The 17,904-nt window shown below is 34.4% G+C and overlaps 1 protein-coding gene across 2 annotated transcripts in view; it reads right to left on the bottom strand.

Annotated features, from left to right (window-relative positions):
- The window catches only part of PICK1 (protein interacting with PRKCA 1), a 170,162-nt gene that overhangs the window by 113,464 nt on the left and 38,794 nt on the right, over positions 1-17,904 (bottom strand). For both annotated transcript variants that reach the window (XM_090407330.1, XM_090407331.1), the window contains one exon: positions 5,118-5,184. In XM_090407330.1, coding sequence (XP_090263456.1) covers positions 5,118-5,184 — 67 coding nt within the window. The remainder of the gene's footprint in view (positions 1-5,117; positions 5,185-17,904) is intronic.

The raw sequence follows: 17,904 nt of genomic DNA, 5'->3' as shown, positions 1-17,904 counted from the left end.
AAAAAAAAGAGAGATAAATATAGTATATTCATCATACAGGTTTTTACAATTAAGAAAAAAGTATTATAATTACATTTTTTTCCATTTGTAGACAGCTTATATGGTTGGAGATTTAGAAAATACCGCACACTATTTTGTCTCAGCATTGCTTTAAAACAAAAAATAAGCCTACATGAAATTTTTATGATCTATTATCAAAATAAAAATTACAATGTTAAAATTCTTATTCAGTTTGGTGTTCTTTCTTTTTTTCTTTGAGTTTGTTACCTTATCTTCAGCAACATATTATTTTCAATAAGAAGCTATAGTCTGAATACTCAGAACATGTTTTTACTGCCCAAAAAATGCAGTTAAAACTCAAAAATACTGAAAAGAGTACATGTTCAAGAGTGAATTCTATTCAAAGTGCAGTCCATATTAGTGGTAGACTGATAAACAACAACAACAAGAGAGAGAGAGAGAGAGAGAGAGGTATAAGAATGGTGTATTAAAATATTAACTGTACTGAGAAAGGACTAAAAGAAAGGAAAATGAGTACTGAGAAAGGAATGAAAACTTGAAAATACTGAGAAGAATTAACAAGATTCAAGACAAAGTGAAAAAAAATGCTACAATTCTTCTTTTTTTTTCAATACATTAGACACATATATAAAAATGTGTCTTCAGAAATATATAGTAAGAAGGAATCAAAGGGACTGATTTTTTCTCAAAGAAGAAAAAAATTATAATTTTTTTAAATATTTTTTCTTTGCTATTATTATTAACTAGCAGCCAGACTAGGCTATTTGCACAACTCTATTCTTGTCCAATATGATCACTGAAGTTAAGTAGTATTGGGAGGGTGATTATCCCAAACATGCTGGGCATTGCTGGCTCATTTTTGGGGGTGGGCAGAGTGTACTATATATATTTTTGCCAAGAGGAATTTTGCAGATATGTTTTATGAGAGAATAAATAAGAGAAATGAGAAAGTATGATATTCTGATACATCTCAGTCTCCCTGTTCACTGAATGTGAACAAGAATTGAGAAGTAAATGATGTCACAAAAAAGTTGGCAAAGAATACAAGATTTTGAGTGGTGGCAAGCAGAAGAATCTGCAGCAGAACTGAATGCTGGTAAGCAAGATAATACAACTGCCAATAAACAAGACTTGAATGCAAGAAGGCAAGCAAGAAAGACAAGTACTTACTAGCAAGGTAGTGTATATAAAGTGAATGCAAGATTTGAAAAGGGAGTTGGTAAAGAGAAATGAGATGAAATGTGTTTCATGAAAGTTAGATAACTGGTGGAGATAAATGGAAGGACAAGAAAGAATTGAGTAAAAGACAGTCTCAGGAGAAAGAGTTAATAAATGATTCAACAGAGGCCCACTGCACTGGTGCACAAGGTTTGTTTTCCAGGAGATGAAGTATGAAAGAGAGATTGTAGGAATGAATAATTTGGTTGGGCTAAAGGAGAATATAAGGATGGATAGAAGAATATCATGCAGGTCAGTGAAAGAGAACAACCTGATGGGAAATGTAGTTGATGTACAGCTTGGGTATCACAGTGATTGAAAAAGGAAGTGAAGTTCATGACTGGCATACTGACAGAGCTGTTTGAGAAGAAAGTGGTGTAGTTTGTAAAAATGCTGATGAAAGTTGATTTGCACTAACTGGATAGGTTATTCCTGGAAGGAAAAGTAATGAGAGAGAGATCTGAGGAAGTAACAAGGGATATGAAAGAGCAGCAAGTTAAATAGATAAGAATGAGAAGTGGTTATAAATGAACAAAGAGAGGAAATTAGTGTGAGACCAGTGAGAGAAATGAGATGAGATGAGATGAGAAGAGAACGAGAGCAGTAATGCCAAATAAGGCAGGGAAGTAGAGGATCAGAATGGATAGGGAGATACGGTATAAATCGAGTGGATACTGAAAGCAGAAAGCTAATGTGTGTGTGTGTGTGTGTTTGCCAGCACATGAGGGGAATGATCTGGGATGGAAGGAGAGTAACTAGGTCTAGGAAAAAAATTTGGAATGAATGGTGATATAGCGGGAAAAGTCAAGTTCAAGCATAGAGTCACAGTTAGAAGGTGGCATGGGTAGGAGTGGTTACTGACACTCAAAAATGAGTTACTATGTTTGTTTAGAAATGCTAAGAATATCAGACATAAGGTGGACAAAATTGTTGCCTGAGTATGTTGATATAAGTGAAACATACTTGGATGAGAATAATATGTTGATGGGAAAAGAGAGAAGTATGATTTTTTTGCATAAGAAGGACAAGAAAGTTGTGAAAGAATGCTGTTGATGACAGCAGAGGAATTATGCCTGTACAAGGTAAAGATGCAAGGAAAAACAGTGGCTTGACAGAGGACAGGATGAGATGTTTATATAAGCCTGGATCTCAAAGGAGGCTGAAGACATTCTGCTAATGATAGCCAAGTAGACTTTAGCAGTGTCTAGGGCTAAACTACAGAAACTGAAAATGCTGATGGAAATGGCCACCACTATGTAAAGTATGCTGAACTTCAATGAGATCTGGTCAGTCTCAGTATATAGCACCCAAATTCATGCTTCTATACACAACTGGACATATACACAACCAACAGGAATTAGAATGGCCCATAAGATAGAAGAATCTATCTAGGAGTGAACTAATATAGGCAGAAGTAGAGGTGTGACACCTACACCACTCAAGGAAAGGCCAAACTTTTGTGGTACTGAACATTGCTAGATGGTAGATAAGTTTCATTGCAAGTGTAATACCACCACTCACCACTTTTCTAACTGGAAGCCTGAAGTGGCAAAGAGCATGTTTAGATTTCAGAGCAAAATCCCCTCTTCCCATTTCTTTCAGTGATGTTTTCAGAATTATGTCAGACATCAAACAGAGAACACGTCTTTTCAAGGGTATATCTTTAAAACCATTATTCAGAAGCCACTAAACAGCATGTCAAATTGAACCTCACAGCTTGGATGGTGAACTCAAATCCTCCTAATGCTTAGGGGTCAAAGTAGGGAAGAGCATCGCCAAATCAACAATTTATAGAGAACTTGGGAGAAATTCTTCATATATTACTATATATTCCAGGTCTTTCCCAATTTTGACTCAAAACAACAACAATAACCATGAAAAGTCAAGCAAAAAGTTTAGCTTACACGTGGATAAAGGCAAAGCTCCTAAAGACTTTGAGAATCACATCACAAATATACTTGGTCTTAGTTCCAATCTTAATACTTTTTTCCCTAACAAAAACTCAAATTTCAGCTTCTTCAGGTTATTGACAAGATGGTTGAGTCAAGAAGAACATACAAGCCCATGTGATAAAGATTATTTAGGTTAGATAGCACAGTTTACGGTAACTATTACTATAATAATTAAAACTGTTGTACTTAAATTCTTGAATATTAATGAAATTAAAATTTATCAATATTACTGATAGAATTATTAAAAACAGCTTAAACAATATTAAACTAAAACTAATTTTGCATTGTTTGTAACCAGATTGATGGCAGAGTTTCCAGATTACCAGATTGGTAATCTGGAAACTCTGCCTCTTAAGACCAAAACATGATACTTTTTTTTCGAACTACTTCAGCTCCCCAGTATTCAAATTGGTGGTCTTACATAAGGGAATAAAAATCATCCACCAGCTGATGACTTTCATTGGTATTTATTACACAGAGAGAGATTTTAACCACAGCTTGCAGGTTTGAAGGTAATTTTTTTTTTTTTTTTTAATGTTAATCCACCCACAAAAGCTTTCAAACAAATAGCACATTAGTATACTGCGGGTAGGCTAAGGATTAAATAAATCCACAAATCCTGCTGAAGAGATTAAACATGAAACTTAAAGCCATTTTAGGTATCCAATAAAGAAGGTGATGGTCACACCGAACAATGAAAACCATCGAGCACCTAATTTGGTGGAAAATTGATTTTGAACTTACAGCCTAGGGTTTGAAGAGCAGACATACTATCCAACTAGGTCAGCATGCAAACACAAACACACACATCGAAGAATGTAAACTTGCTTTGTTGGTACATGAATGTGTCAGTGATACCATACTGAGGTGGAAGGGAGTCAACTGCAAGTACTACCTGCAATTGATGACTCACCAAATGTGGCCATAGGGTGCTGAAGGATAATATGTAAAAACTACCATTCATTGGCCAAGACACTGAATGGGGAGTTTCAGGCATCGATTGGAACACAAATCTGCACAAAAAACATTCAGAACCAAGGCTCACAACATGGGTTTCCACAGTAGTATTGCAATATGCAAACCAGACATTACCTGAACCAACATGCATCTTTATCTTCAGTGTTGTAAGGAGTGTGTACAGTGGGATGCGGAAACTTGGAAAGCTTTGTTATGGAGAGACGAATCATTCTACATCCTCTACCGAGTAGGTGTGGCAGATGCCCGATGAACGTCTCTTACCAGAATGCATAACCATAATTGTGAAAAATAGAGGTGGCAGTGTGACAGTATGGTCATGTTTTACTTTGTTTGGCCTTGATTGCATTTAGGATGTTCAGATACTTCTTGGAGTTATCTGAACATCCTAAATGCAATGCTTCCTATTTTGTGGTGTTTCTACAGAACTGACCATTGTCTCTTTCAGCAAGACAATACAACATGCCACCTCACTTGACTGGCCTCAACAGAGCCCTAATCTCAATCCTACTGAACATCTGTGGAATGAACTGGTGCAGCAGGTGAAGTCAAGGGATGTCTGCACCACAACAGTCCAGACCTCATTACATGCCTAAAGGAAGAATGGTCCAAAATTGCCATTGATTGCTACTTATGGAAATTATGCCCTGTAGGATTGCTGTAGTCATTGCAGTGAAAGGATGTCCTACATATTATTAAAGTTGGTGTCATGGCTATTTCCTTACACTATGGAATCCATTGACTTCTTTCCAAGCAGTGCACACACATGCGCATGCACGCACACAAACAAACTTTGAAACTTAGAAGTTGAAGAGTTGCATATCAGAAGATTTTCTAATTTTAATCATTTAAAATGAGGTGTTCAAAACAAAATAATTATAACAGCATGGCATAGATTATTGTGCCATGCTATTATAATGTTAAAATTAAAAAGTAGAAATTACGATTTACCAATATCTAAGGTTTTTCCTTGTTTAGGATCTGCATGAAGCTTATTGTAATTGATGGAGACTTCTTCCTAAGAAAACAGATGTAAATGAAATGATTATTGCTTCAAAATAAACACAATTCACCATTATAACCATCTAAACCAACCATTTAAATAAATTACATAATTATGTCACATCTTGGATTCTACATATTTGATAAACTCAGGTAAACCATGCACACCTATCTAGAGATTCATGTCCATTCTCTTGATCTATAAACTGGTAGGACTTCTGGAAAAGGACTTCCCTCGATGAGTTCTCATCTCCTTTTCCACCCATTGTCAAAACACCTATCATATCTCTTTTTGTAGACATTCACTGAAAGTGCACCCATAACATCAACTAGCAGTCCCACTCACACATTCACAACACACCATAACAACCTGGAGGGAGATCCACTAACTGCAATACACAGAAAACATATCACACCTCTCCTTAAACACATTCTCTGTCATAGTGAAGAATTTATGGAGACACAAACACACGTTAGAATAATAACTTTACTTAACATTAAGAAGTAACATTTGACGTTTCAACCTCTGTATTGACGTCATCATCAGGAAAACATACATATGTGCAGGATACAAGCTACATGACACTGCACTATACAAAAGTAAAGTGAATCTAAATGTTTGTTAACCATTTAAGCTAGCCTGACCTTTGGAGGGAAAAAAAAAATAATAAAAATAAAAAAAAAATGAAACTACATTAAACAATTTCTAAATTCATCTCGTACTGAGATTTTCTTCTGTTTGGGGTTGTTCTGGTTGTTATACAGGTTGAAGATGGTTCTCCACATTCTTGGAATAATTGAATTATCATTTTTGTCCAGATTTGGATTTTCCAAGAATATGGAAGACACATCTTCGATCCATATAATGACCAGAACAACTCCAAACAGAAGAAAATCTCAACAGAAATTGAGAAAGTAGAAACTGTTCAAGTAGTTTCGTTTTTTTTTTTTTTCGTTATTATTTATTTATTTTAATTTTAGTTTTATTTGTTGAATGTTACTTTCTTAATGTTAAGTAAAGTAATTATTCCAACATGTGTATTGTGTCTCCATAAATTCTTCACTATGAATGCCGACCACTGTGTAACCTTAAAAGAAAGAATATTCTCTGTCAGGACACTCACACTTAATTATAGCAATCCATTCCACCCATTCTCCACTCTCCACACAAAAAATCTAGTCTGCACACCCTTACTAACCATACTCATACACAACTTCCATGGATGACCCCTAGTTCCCTATTTGTCATATACTAAAAAATTTCCTTTTCATCAATTTTTAAAACCCCTTTAAATATCATATAAGTATGTATCATGTCATTCTTTTCTGCCTATCAACAAAACTTTGCAACCCACACGCTTTCAACCTATCCTCATAAAAAGTGTTCTACAGATCTGTCACCAGTTTGGTTGCTCATCTCTGAATCCTCTGTACTACCTCCTGATCCCCCCAAGAAAACCAGGTGACTAAATCTGTGCACAGTAGTCAAGATGTGGCCAAATCATAGCTTTATAAAGAGGAATAATAACTTTCCTATGTTTACTTGTTGGCATGTTTTTCAACGTCCAAGGAATCATTTGAGCTATTTTACCAAAGTTTGCAATATGCCCTCAGGACTTCAATTCTCTGTCCACAATTATCCCCAAGTCTCTAGCTTCATTAATTTCCTACAATGGAATACCACCAATGTGATATACAGTATGTAACCTTTTCAACACGAAGTGCATAACCTTACATTTTGCAATGTTAAATTGATCATCATTATCCTTTGCCCACAATGCCAATTTACTTAAATCAACCTATAGGATATCTACATCACCTTTATCAACTATTGCTTTCCTTAGTTTTGCATCATCAGAAAACAACTGAATATCCCATCTTAATTCGTTTCCTATGTCATTGATATACAAATTAAAGAATGGTGGCCCTAGTACCAAATCCTGAGGTACTCCACTAGTTACCATCATTCTCCACGACTTCACTCCACATATACTACTCTCCAGTATCTGTCTGTCAGCCCCCTCCCATCCATCCATGCTGCTAGTCTCATATTCATTCCCATTTGCTCCAGCTTTTGTAATAGTTTTCCATGTGGTATTCTGTCAAATGCCTTGGCAAAGTCAAGCAGTGTTGCTATTACCTTTATCCAATTCTGTTGTTACTTTATTATAAAATGTGAATAAGTTACTAAGACAGGACCTAATGTTTACAAAGCCATGCTACTCACTAATAGTGTTGTATCCCTATCCATCCACTGTTGGATTTTACCCTTAACCAACTTTTTCCAATTCCTTAGCAACCACTCCTGAGATACTAAGGCCTGTAGTTGCTACCTTTGTCTTGGAGTCATCTTTATGTAATGGAATTATTTTACCTCTTCCCACTCCCTTCGAACCCTGTCAGAGCTGAGACTTAGATTGAACAACTTCATCAGAAGCATTCCAATTCTCTTGCACATTCACGTAGTACATGGGCTGACGTGTCATCCATTCCCACTGCTGTATTCACATTGATATTTTTCAACATGCTGAACACTTCCCGTTCATCTACTTCGATTTTGACATGCACCTCTAACACAGCAACTGCAAAATACCACCTCGATGATATCCCTTTGCAAAATGATCACTCAGCATCTGAACTATTTCTTTTGCATCTGTCACCTTCCTACCATCAGCACTGATTAAAATTATCCTTTCATAGTAATTTTTCCTTTTAATTGCTACATAATGTAAAAACTCTTTTGAATTTACATTAGCTTGCTTAGCTAATTTTCTCTCATAATCTGATTTGGCCTTCTTACCATGTTAGTCACACTTCTTGCTTGCATTTTGTATTACTCGTGAGTATGTGATTACCTTTTTCTTCATATTCCCTTCACAGTGTTTTCTTCTTCTTTTATTTTTTTTCAGCTATTGCTTTTTATATTATAAATATATTTCTATTTATCCCTTAATCACCACTGGTTTTCCCTCCTGACCTTGGATAAGCAGGTTGAATTGTTTTCATGTATATTCTACTAAAAATTATCATTATTGCTGTGTCTTCTATATTTTTACATACCAACTATAAGCAAATACGTTTTTGTAAATATTTAGAGGGTATTTTGAGAATAATATCTCTTTTTACCAGATGAGTTACGAGCAGGAAGAACAGAGGTGTCAACTTAGAGATGATGCTTTGACAGAAAAGGAGCTATTTAGCAGAGATGATGATGATAGTGAAACTGATTTAGAATTAGTCAGTAACCATGAGGTAATTTTGTCAATCTGCGTTTTTATTCTATAAAATTACAGGACACTTAAACAATATGTAATCTAATATTGATTAAAAAGATATGGATTTCTATAATACACTACATTATTTGGGTGGGTCTGTGAGACCTCACCTTACCACTTTTGTTACATTTTGCTACCTCACCAAAGCCAGGTTAATCTTTGTTTGTCTTTTTGTTTTATTGTCCAGATTTCTTCTATACCTATTGTATAGAAGAAGACTGTTAGGGATAACATATTGTATACTTTTAGTCTGGTTTGTTTTTGAACTAGGTTAGGTTTAAATATAGAGTTAATTACACCTATTATTTTTAAATATTTTGCAATTTTTAGGTTTATATCTTTTTCATATGTAATCATACATCCTAAGTAGTTAAATGAATTCACCTGTTATAAAATCTTGTTATCTATTACTATTTTAGTTCTTACTGGATCTTGTCCTTTAAAGGCCATCATTTTTGATTTTTCTATATCAAAAATCATTCCATAATCTTTGGCTATCTCATTTAAATTTAAAATATCTTTCTGTAAGTTATCTTTAGAATGTAATTAATATTTGGTCATCAGCAAAAAAGAGTGTTTAAGTTCACAGTAGGAGAAAGTTTAATATCTTGATAGAAATTTTTATTCCATTTTATTATTATTTCATTTAGATAAATATTAAAAAGAGTTGCTGAAAGGGGACATCCCTGTCAAACTCCTTGGTTTATCTCTCTCATACATGATAGTTCATAATTTAATTTGATTATTTTCATATATACTTATGACAGCTGTTAGAATATTATTTGGTATTTGTCTTTCTTTTAATATGTTAATTAAAATGTTTCTTTTAACTTTGTCAAATGCTTTTTCAAAGTCAATAAATGTAATGTGTGTTTCTAAATTGTATTCTCTTCTTTTCCCTATTATTAATTTTAGGCAAAAGGCTGGGTCTATACATAATCGTGCTTTTCTAAATCCTTTCAAAATTTTAAATAAATTTAAAATTCTGCTATATTTTGCAACAGGAATTTAGAATACTTATGCCTCTATAATTTTTAGGGTCATCTCTACTACTTTTTTTAAAGATAGGGATCACAATTGCCTTTTTCCTTTCTATTGGTGGGTTACTAGTTGAATACATTTTATTTAAAAATAATCACAATTACCTTTTTCCATTCTATTGGTGGGTTACTTGTTGAATACATTTTATTTAAAAATAATCACAATTACCTTTTTCCATTCTATTGGTGGGTTACTTGTTGAATACATTTTATTTAAAAATAATACGAGTCTTTCTTTGAACCTTATTCCTGCGTATTTATATAATTCTGAACCTAACTTATCTTCTCCAGGTGATTTTCCATTTCTCGTTTCTTTCCTTTTCATTTTCATTAAATGTTTGCCATTTATCTTTTTTAAAATAGATAAATTTTGTATAGAAATTTAGAAATTCTTCTAATTTCAATTCAGTGTTTAATTTTATGTTTTCTTTGGTATCTGCATTTAAGTGTTTCAAAATTTTATATAAATCATGTTCTAAATTAGAAACAAATTTGTTCCATGATTCTCTATGTCTTTTTCTGACTTCTTTTAGCTATAGCTCTTATTCCTTTATATTCTATTTCATCTTCTAATCTTTTACTGCTTAACCATTCATGATATGCTTCTTTTTTCATTTTGATTATTTCTTTGATTGTATCATCCCATATCTTCAGTTTTCTCCTTTTATTGAATTTTTTGATCATTCCTAAGCTTTCATTTGCTGCTGTATTTAGTATTTATATTAAGACATTCTATTTCTATTTCTTCATTTTGTTTTACCTAAATATTGGTTAAATGTATATTTGTGTCATTTAATATTCTAGTTTTCTAAACAAATGTTTTAAATTTTCTTTCTGTTCTTGTTATTTGTAGCCATTTAGGTGGTAATCTTAATTTATTTTAACTTATTTCATATTCTCTGTGAACTCTAACATCTAAAGAGAACTTTGATCTCTTTTCATTTAAGATAAAATAATCTAATATTGATTCCCATCCTCTTGCTGTCCAAGTATATTCATGTATGTCTTTATGTTTATAGAAAGAATTCATTATTTTAAGGTTTTTTATTATAAACTACAAAGTTGATCAATTTTTTAGCATTCCTATTTAGAGCATGTTCTCCATATATTATTATTAATTATCGTGTTTCCAATTCTTGCATTTAAGTCTTCTGCTAATATTACATAATCATTTTTATTTATTATATTATATATATATATATATATATATATATATATATATATATATATATATATATATATATATATATTTTGTAACTGATTTTCATTCTTCTGGGGCAAATCAATTATTGATTAAATAACCTCTATCTATTTTTATTCTAGCTTCTATTATTTGATCATTCCATAATTTATAATATTTTAACTGTTTTGAAAGGGAATTATGAATCCAAATCATAACACCTGCTTGTGCTCTTTGTCTCTGTCAACTCCACTATAATTTACATTAAGAATTATCAACATGTTAGCACAAGAAGATTATTTAATATATTGCCAAATATTTCCATTTGAAAAAAACAAACTATCATCAGTGACTCGATTACAAGGTAGAATACAAACAATTGATCATTCAAAATTAGAACAAGCTGCGTGATGTTACATCGCTAATTACGATATCATTTCACCGAAGAAATGTACACTCAAGAGTGCAGAAATAAATCACATGTATAAGTTCACAATGTCATACAAAAAACTTAATTTATAAAATCATATTAAAGATATCATTAGACAAATGTAGTATCTAGAAGGTATTAAAAAATTAATGTGTTATTGGATCATTTTTTTTAAATATCTTCTAGATACTACACCTGAATCATATAAAACTTACTATGAAATTGTTGCTGTGAGTGTCGTATTTATGCAACTTAGCTTCTGAAACTGAGATGACATGTCATTTTTCCTTCTGGCAAATATGTAACTTTTTTTTTTTGTGAAATACTATACAAATCTTGAATGTTCTCACTCTGTCAGTTTTTCTCTACCATATATGAATAAAGAGTACTATGCTTACAGAGGAATTACATTCCAGAGTAAGCTTAAGCTGTTTGGCTCAGCTTATCATGCTGAAGAAAATGTACCGCATTATAAAGGATTGGCCATAGAGAAAGTAAAGCTATATTCCGAATTTTTACCTCCTTCCACCCGTCACAAACCATAACAAATTTCACAAAAACACAAATAATATTCTTTATATCTTCTTCTTCTTTTCAGCCATTTTCTGTCCACTGCTGGACGAAGGCCTCCTCCAGTTCTTTCCACTTTCTCTGTTCTTGGCAATGGTTGACCAATTTTCCCCAACAAAATTTGACAATTCATCACTCCACCTTCTTTTAGGACGTCCTCAGCCTCGTTTCCCTTCTTTCAGAATCCAGTCATTAGTATGGTGGTCCATCGCTCATCTTCTCTTCTGGATCGATGTCTGGCCCATTTCTATTTTAGTCGCTTATGGTGAAGTATGATGTCAGTGATGTGAATGTGGCTTCTTATCCAGGTGTTTAGTTTCTTATCTTTTAATGTGATGTTTAGCATCAACCTCTCCATTTTTTTTTGAGTTGTTGTTAGTTATTTGCCAGTGCTTTTGTTAGCAACCAAGTTTCACAACCATATGTGATGACTGGAAGTATACTGATTAAATGTCTTCTTTTCAATTTTCTGAATGCACTCCAGGCAAGTTGAACTCTCCTATTTATTTCCTTTTGGAGTCCACAGTTTAGTTCAGTGAGATGACCTAAGTATGTATATGAAGAGACCTTTTATTTAATAAAAAATATTTTATATTTTATATTAAATAAATATAAAATATTTTATTTAATACTAAAATATTAACCATTCGTTATTAATATTGTTAAATTATAACTTCATAATATTTTAATAATGAATAATCACCAAGATATTAGTGATTATATATAATAATTCTTTATTTTAATATTTTCACTTTATCATAGCTTAATGATCTGTCCATGAGGATATTTAAACAGTCATTCAATGAATAGACTATACTGGAAGTACCATATCCATCATATATTTGTAGTTCATCAAGTTACAAATTCATCTTAGTGATGCCATTTCACTTTCTCAGGTTGATTTCAGAAAAATGCACACAGGTGAAGTGAAATAAGTCATTTTTCTATGTCTAAAGAATTTCAAAGTGTGCTAATTAGATTTGTTTATTATAAATATAATATATCTTGCATTTCTTTCATAAACTGATATTCCAATTTTTAACCGTTGTCTGAGTACTCCATTCTAAACTAAATACCTCAATATTTTGATATTTAATCTTTAAACTGTTAGTGGCATAAGGATCTAAAAGACTAGACTCGAAAAGTCATGATAAACTTCATTCAGTGCTGTGAAGAGTCAAATTAAACTCTAATCTGAATAATAAAGCAATTTTCATCTACTGTATATATTAATTAATTAATTTTATATAAAATAATTGAATCCATATTTCATAAACTAGACTAAACTGGTACAAATATACAGTTTCATAAATTGTATTAGGAAAAATAAATATGAGAAATATATTTTGAAAAATGAGTGAATTTTTTTTCTATTATGTAAATTATCCTTTTTCCTTCACTGTCACAAAACCATAACTGTCGCCTTTGCCAACTATCATCCACTGGCACAACAAGACAACCCCCTCTCCCCCACATATACACTTCTTCCAAGAGTATTACACATAATTTACAGGCAATAATAAACAAAGAGAAAGATATACTGTATTATATTTTGTAAGAAATACTTTTGCTTATGTACTAATAAGCGCAGTTAAAATTGCATTAAGTGTGAAGGGGTATGGAATTCTTTTTGGGGAGAACAGAGGGATATCTATAATGATGCTGAGTCAAAGAAGACAAAGTATTGTCTTAAAAAATGAATTTTTCTTATTAAAATGGCAGCATCATAATACATTTAAAAGAAATCTTAGAAATCCTTGACACACTCACAATAGCATCCCCCCCCCTTTTTTATTAACATGGAAATCCCGTCCATGAAACCTATAGTAATCACTATTATTACCAAGGGTGGGGTAGTGGCTAGATAATCTGGAAATCCTGATCTAGAGACCAAATATGATTTTTTTTTTTTTTTTTTTTTCATAGTCACTTTAATTCTCCAATAAATAACAAGACTGGTGGTCTCATACAAGTAGATGAAATTCATCTACCACAGAAACAAAGGGGTTGCATTTGGTCAATATGCCTTGGTCAATATGTTGGGACCTCAGATTGTAGGCATTAGTGAGATCTGGCTATCAGAATCAGACATACTAACTGGTATCGAGTGTAAAGGGCACAGTATTTTTAGGAAGGATAGAGAGGATAGGAGAGAAGGAGGTGTGCTGCTAATGATATTGGATGACTTGAATCCAGTTAGAGTTGAGACATATGACTATAGTACTACTACTAACAGTATTTCGTGTGGCAGTGAATTTGAAGCCATCTGGTGTGAAGTGGAATCTAACAAGATCAATTATACAGTGGGGTGTTGTCACAGACCTGGTGGATTGGTTGCTAGTGATGAAGAAATGCATTACCAAATAAGGATGATAAGTGTGAAAAGAGATCATAATGGGAAACTTTAATTATCTAAACATTGGTTGGGTAGCAGTAAAATCTCATGAGAAGAATGAAACTGAATTTATTGAGCTATTATGACAATTTCCTCAAGCAGCCTGTAATAGAAGGAACTTGAGGTCAAAGAATATTAATCTGATTATAGCGTCAAAGAATGTTTCAGTTGAAGATATAATTATTATGCCTCCAGTCAGTGACAGTGATCATGCAGTACTCACTTAGGAAGTGGGTAAGTTTATGAATGTTCCATGCTGAACTACAAAGCAGGAAATTATGACCAACTGACAAGTATACTGAATTCAGTGCAATGGTATCAGGTTGCCTGGATAGGAAGAATACTGACAATGCATGGGAAGAATTTAAAAAAATACTTAAATGATGCCACATCAGAATGTGTCCTGAGAGTTCAAAGAATAGATAGGGTTGGAGTCAAATGGATGTGGAATCTTATCAAGCAAGAAATTCGTAAGAAAAGGATGATGTGAAAGGAATACCGTGTAAATAAGGATAATGCCCATTATGAAAATTATAAGAATCACAACTGCTATACAGAAAGCTAAGTCTGAGTATGCAAAGAAACTGGCCCCGCAAGATAGAGATAACCCAAAGAATTCTATCAATATACTGCAAGTCAAAGAAAGAAGAACAAATATGAAACAATAACTCTACTGAATGCAGATGGCGTAAGGATGACAGATGCAGAAGAGGTTGTTCAACTAATGAGTGCCCATTTTGCTAAAAGCTATCAACCTGATGTATGCAAGAGTTCACTGCTACCTCTTCACTGAATGAAGAAGAGGACGATATTCGAGCTGTTGCACAACCTGAATAAGAATTCAACAATAGGGACCGATGGGATAGCAGCACGAGTGCTAAAAGAGTGTTCAGCTGAACTGGCTATCCTTCAACCAGGCTATGTAATTTGAGTCTCAGAACAGAGAAGATTCCATAGGAGTGGAAAGAATGTAAGGTAATTCCATTGCACAAGGGTGGTGGGAAGACTGCTGCATCCAACTATTGACCAATCGGTATCTCATGAGTGGTGGATTTTGGAAAAGCTAGTTAGGGCTCGCATTCAAAAATGGATTGAGAGAGAATCTCTACTTTGCAATGAACAGCATGAGTTTACTAAGGGAAGGTCATATTTTAGCAACTTGCTCACATTCTATAATAATGTTACCATTGAACTAGACAAGGATAATGGATACATCATGATACTTTTAGATTTTGCTAAGGCTTTTTGATAGAATACGGCATGGGAGACTATCACATAAACTGGAGAATATGGGTTTGGATTATAAAATATTAGTGTGGATAAGAAGATCGCTGACTGACAGATATAAAAAAAGTGATATATGGGAGATGTGAGTCTGAAAGATTTAAGGTAACAAGTGGTGTATGACAAGGATCAGTTCTTGATCCACTGTTATTTTATCTGTACATTAATGATACTGGGAAGGATTTGGCAGGTGATATACAGTACTTGCAGAATGATTTGAACAGGCCGGAATTGTGGGAATTAGAAAATGGATGTCAGTAAATATAAAGTCATGCACTTTGTCATGATTAGATAGCCAGTGTTTTGTATTATATTGGTGGGATTATGCTAGAATAAACTGATGAGGCTAGGGATCTTGGAGTGTTGAGGGCCATGTAGTAAAGATTGCAAATACAACTCAAAAGATAATTGCAATGCTGAAATGAACTTTCACATGTAAAGATAAGGATGTCATTTTGCCTCATTACAAGCCCTAAATAAGACCTCATTGGGCTATTCTGTGTAGGTCTGGTATTCTGGTTTCTGTTGTGATTCTGATAGAGTGGAGAGAGTGCAAAGGTGAAGGGGGGAAAGGCAAAGGAACTGGGAGATGGATATAAATTGTTCTACTCTGGAGCGAATAACGAGGGAAGAAATGGTGTAGGAATTGTGGTGTGTGGCAGAATGAAGGGTGAAGTACTGGAAGTGGGTAGAAGGAACGAACGACAGGATCATGTGAATGAAATTGGGTCTTGGAGAGGAGCAGGTGGTCGTATTATGTGTATATGCCCCGCAAGTTGGTTGTACAGCAGAGGAGAAAGATGAGTTCTGGAAAGTGTTAGATGAAGAAATGAGGGAATTGGAAGAAAATGAGATGGTGATTGTTGGAGGAGACTTGAACAGACACATAGAAAGACAGAATAGAGACTGTGAAAGGGTGCATGGTGGCAATGGAATGGAAATGATGACCCAGGAAGGAGAGAGGGTTGTGGACTTTGCAGTAGCGTTTGATTTGGCAATTGTGAACTCGTTTTTCTACAAGAGGGAAGAACATTTGATAACATTTAGGAGTGGTAACAACAGTTCACAAATTGACTACATTTTGACTAGAAGAAAACATCTTAAGGTTGTGACAAATTGTAAAGTAATTCCAACAGATCAAGTTGCACAACAACACCGACTGCTGTATGCAGACTTTAAAATAAGATCGAAGATAAGAACCTCTGAATACCATGGGATGAAGCCAATTAAGTGGTTTCGCTTAAAAGAGGAGAGTGTGAGGAATCGTTTTAGGGAGAAGGTGTTAGAGAGGATTTCGGTTGGAGTGGAAAGTGTACAAGATTGGTGGAAACATAATTCAAAAGTAATCCTGAGCTGTGCCATCGAGGTGCTTGGTGAGACATCTGGACAGATTAGAGAGCAGAAGGAGAGTTGGTGGTGGAATAATAATGTACAAGTGGCAGTGACAGCTAAGAGGAAGGCAAAGCAGAAGTGGGATGAGTCAAGAGTGGAAGAGGACAGAGAGGTGTACAGAGAGAGAAAGCAAGAAGCCAAGAGAGTTGTGGCACAGGCGAAGGCCATGGCATATCAAGATCTGTATGATCAATTAGAAACAAAGGAAGGACAGAGAAAAATTTACCAACTAGCGAAATGTAGAAATAAAGCAGCAAAGGACATCTTACATGTGAGGCAGATCAAAGACGCTGAAGGAAGAGTATTATGGAGGGGATGTGGACATAAGAAACAGATGGAAAATATACTTTGAGGGACTTTTGAATGAGGAAAATTCAAGGACTCACAGAGGAGATGGGCAGCCTTCTAAGGGGATGGTGCAGAACATCAGCAGAGTGGAAGTGACGGAGGCCATGAAGAGGATGAGGAATGGAAAATCGGTGGGTCCCGACAGAATTCCAGTGGAGGCATGGAAGGCACTGGGGGAAGATGAAATTGACCTACTGTGGGACCTGTTCATGAAAGTTTGCCAACAGGAAAATATACCCGAGGAATGGAGGGAGAGTACTCTTGTCCCCATCTACAAGGGTAAAGGGGATGCACAAGACTGTAAAAATTACAGAGGAATAAAGTTGATGTCCCACACAATGAAAATCCTAGAAAGGGTTCTTGATGGTAGATTGAGGAAGGAGGTGGAGATTGCAAAAGAACAATTTGGCTTCAAGCCTGGTAGATCAACAACAGATGCTATCTTTGGGTTATAGCAGATGATGGAAAAGTATCGAGAGAAACAAAGGGAGCTACATCTGGCATTTATTGATCTGGAGAAAGCATACGATAGAGTGCCAAGGCAAGAAGTCTGGAGGTGTCTGAGGGAGAAGAAGGTGCCAGAGAAATATGTCAGGTTGTTGCGGGAAATGTACAGAAATGTGAAGACAAGTGTTAGGACCTGTCTGGGACAGACAGAAAGTTTTGAAGTAACAGTTGGCTTGCATCAAGGGTCAGCATTAAATTACACCTTGGACAATGTTGTATACAGATGACATCTTGCTGTGTGCAGATTCAAGAGAAGAAGCGGGAACTAAACTGGAAAGATGGAGAAAAGTACTGGAGGAGAGAGGTATGAGACTG

Source organism: Typopeltis vanoorti, chromosome 17, assembly GCF_054136105.1.
Source record: "Typopeltis vanoorti isolate ZY-2024b chromosome 17, IOZ_Tvanoo_1.0, whole genome shotgun sequence".
Taxonomy (NCBI): domain Eukaryota; kingdom Metazoa; phylum Arthropoda; class Arachnida; order Uropygi; family Thelyphonidae; genus Typopeltis; species Typopeltis vanoorti.
The sequence above is the reverse complement of the archived record's forward strand: the minus strand, read 5'-3'. Positions and strand labels throughout refer to the sequence as shown.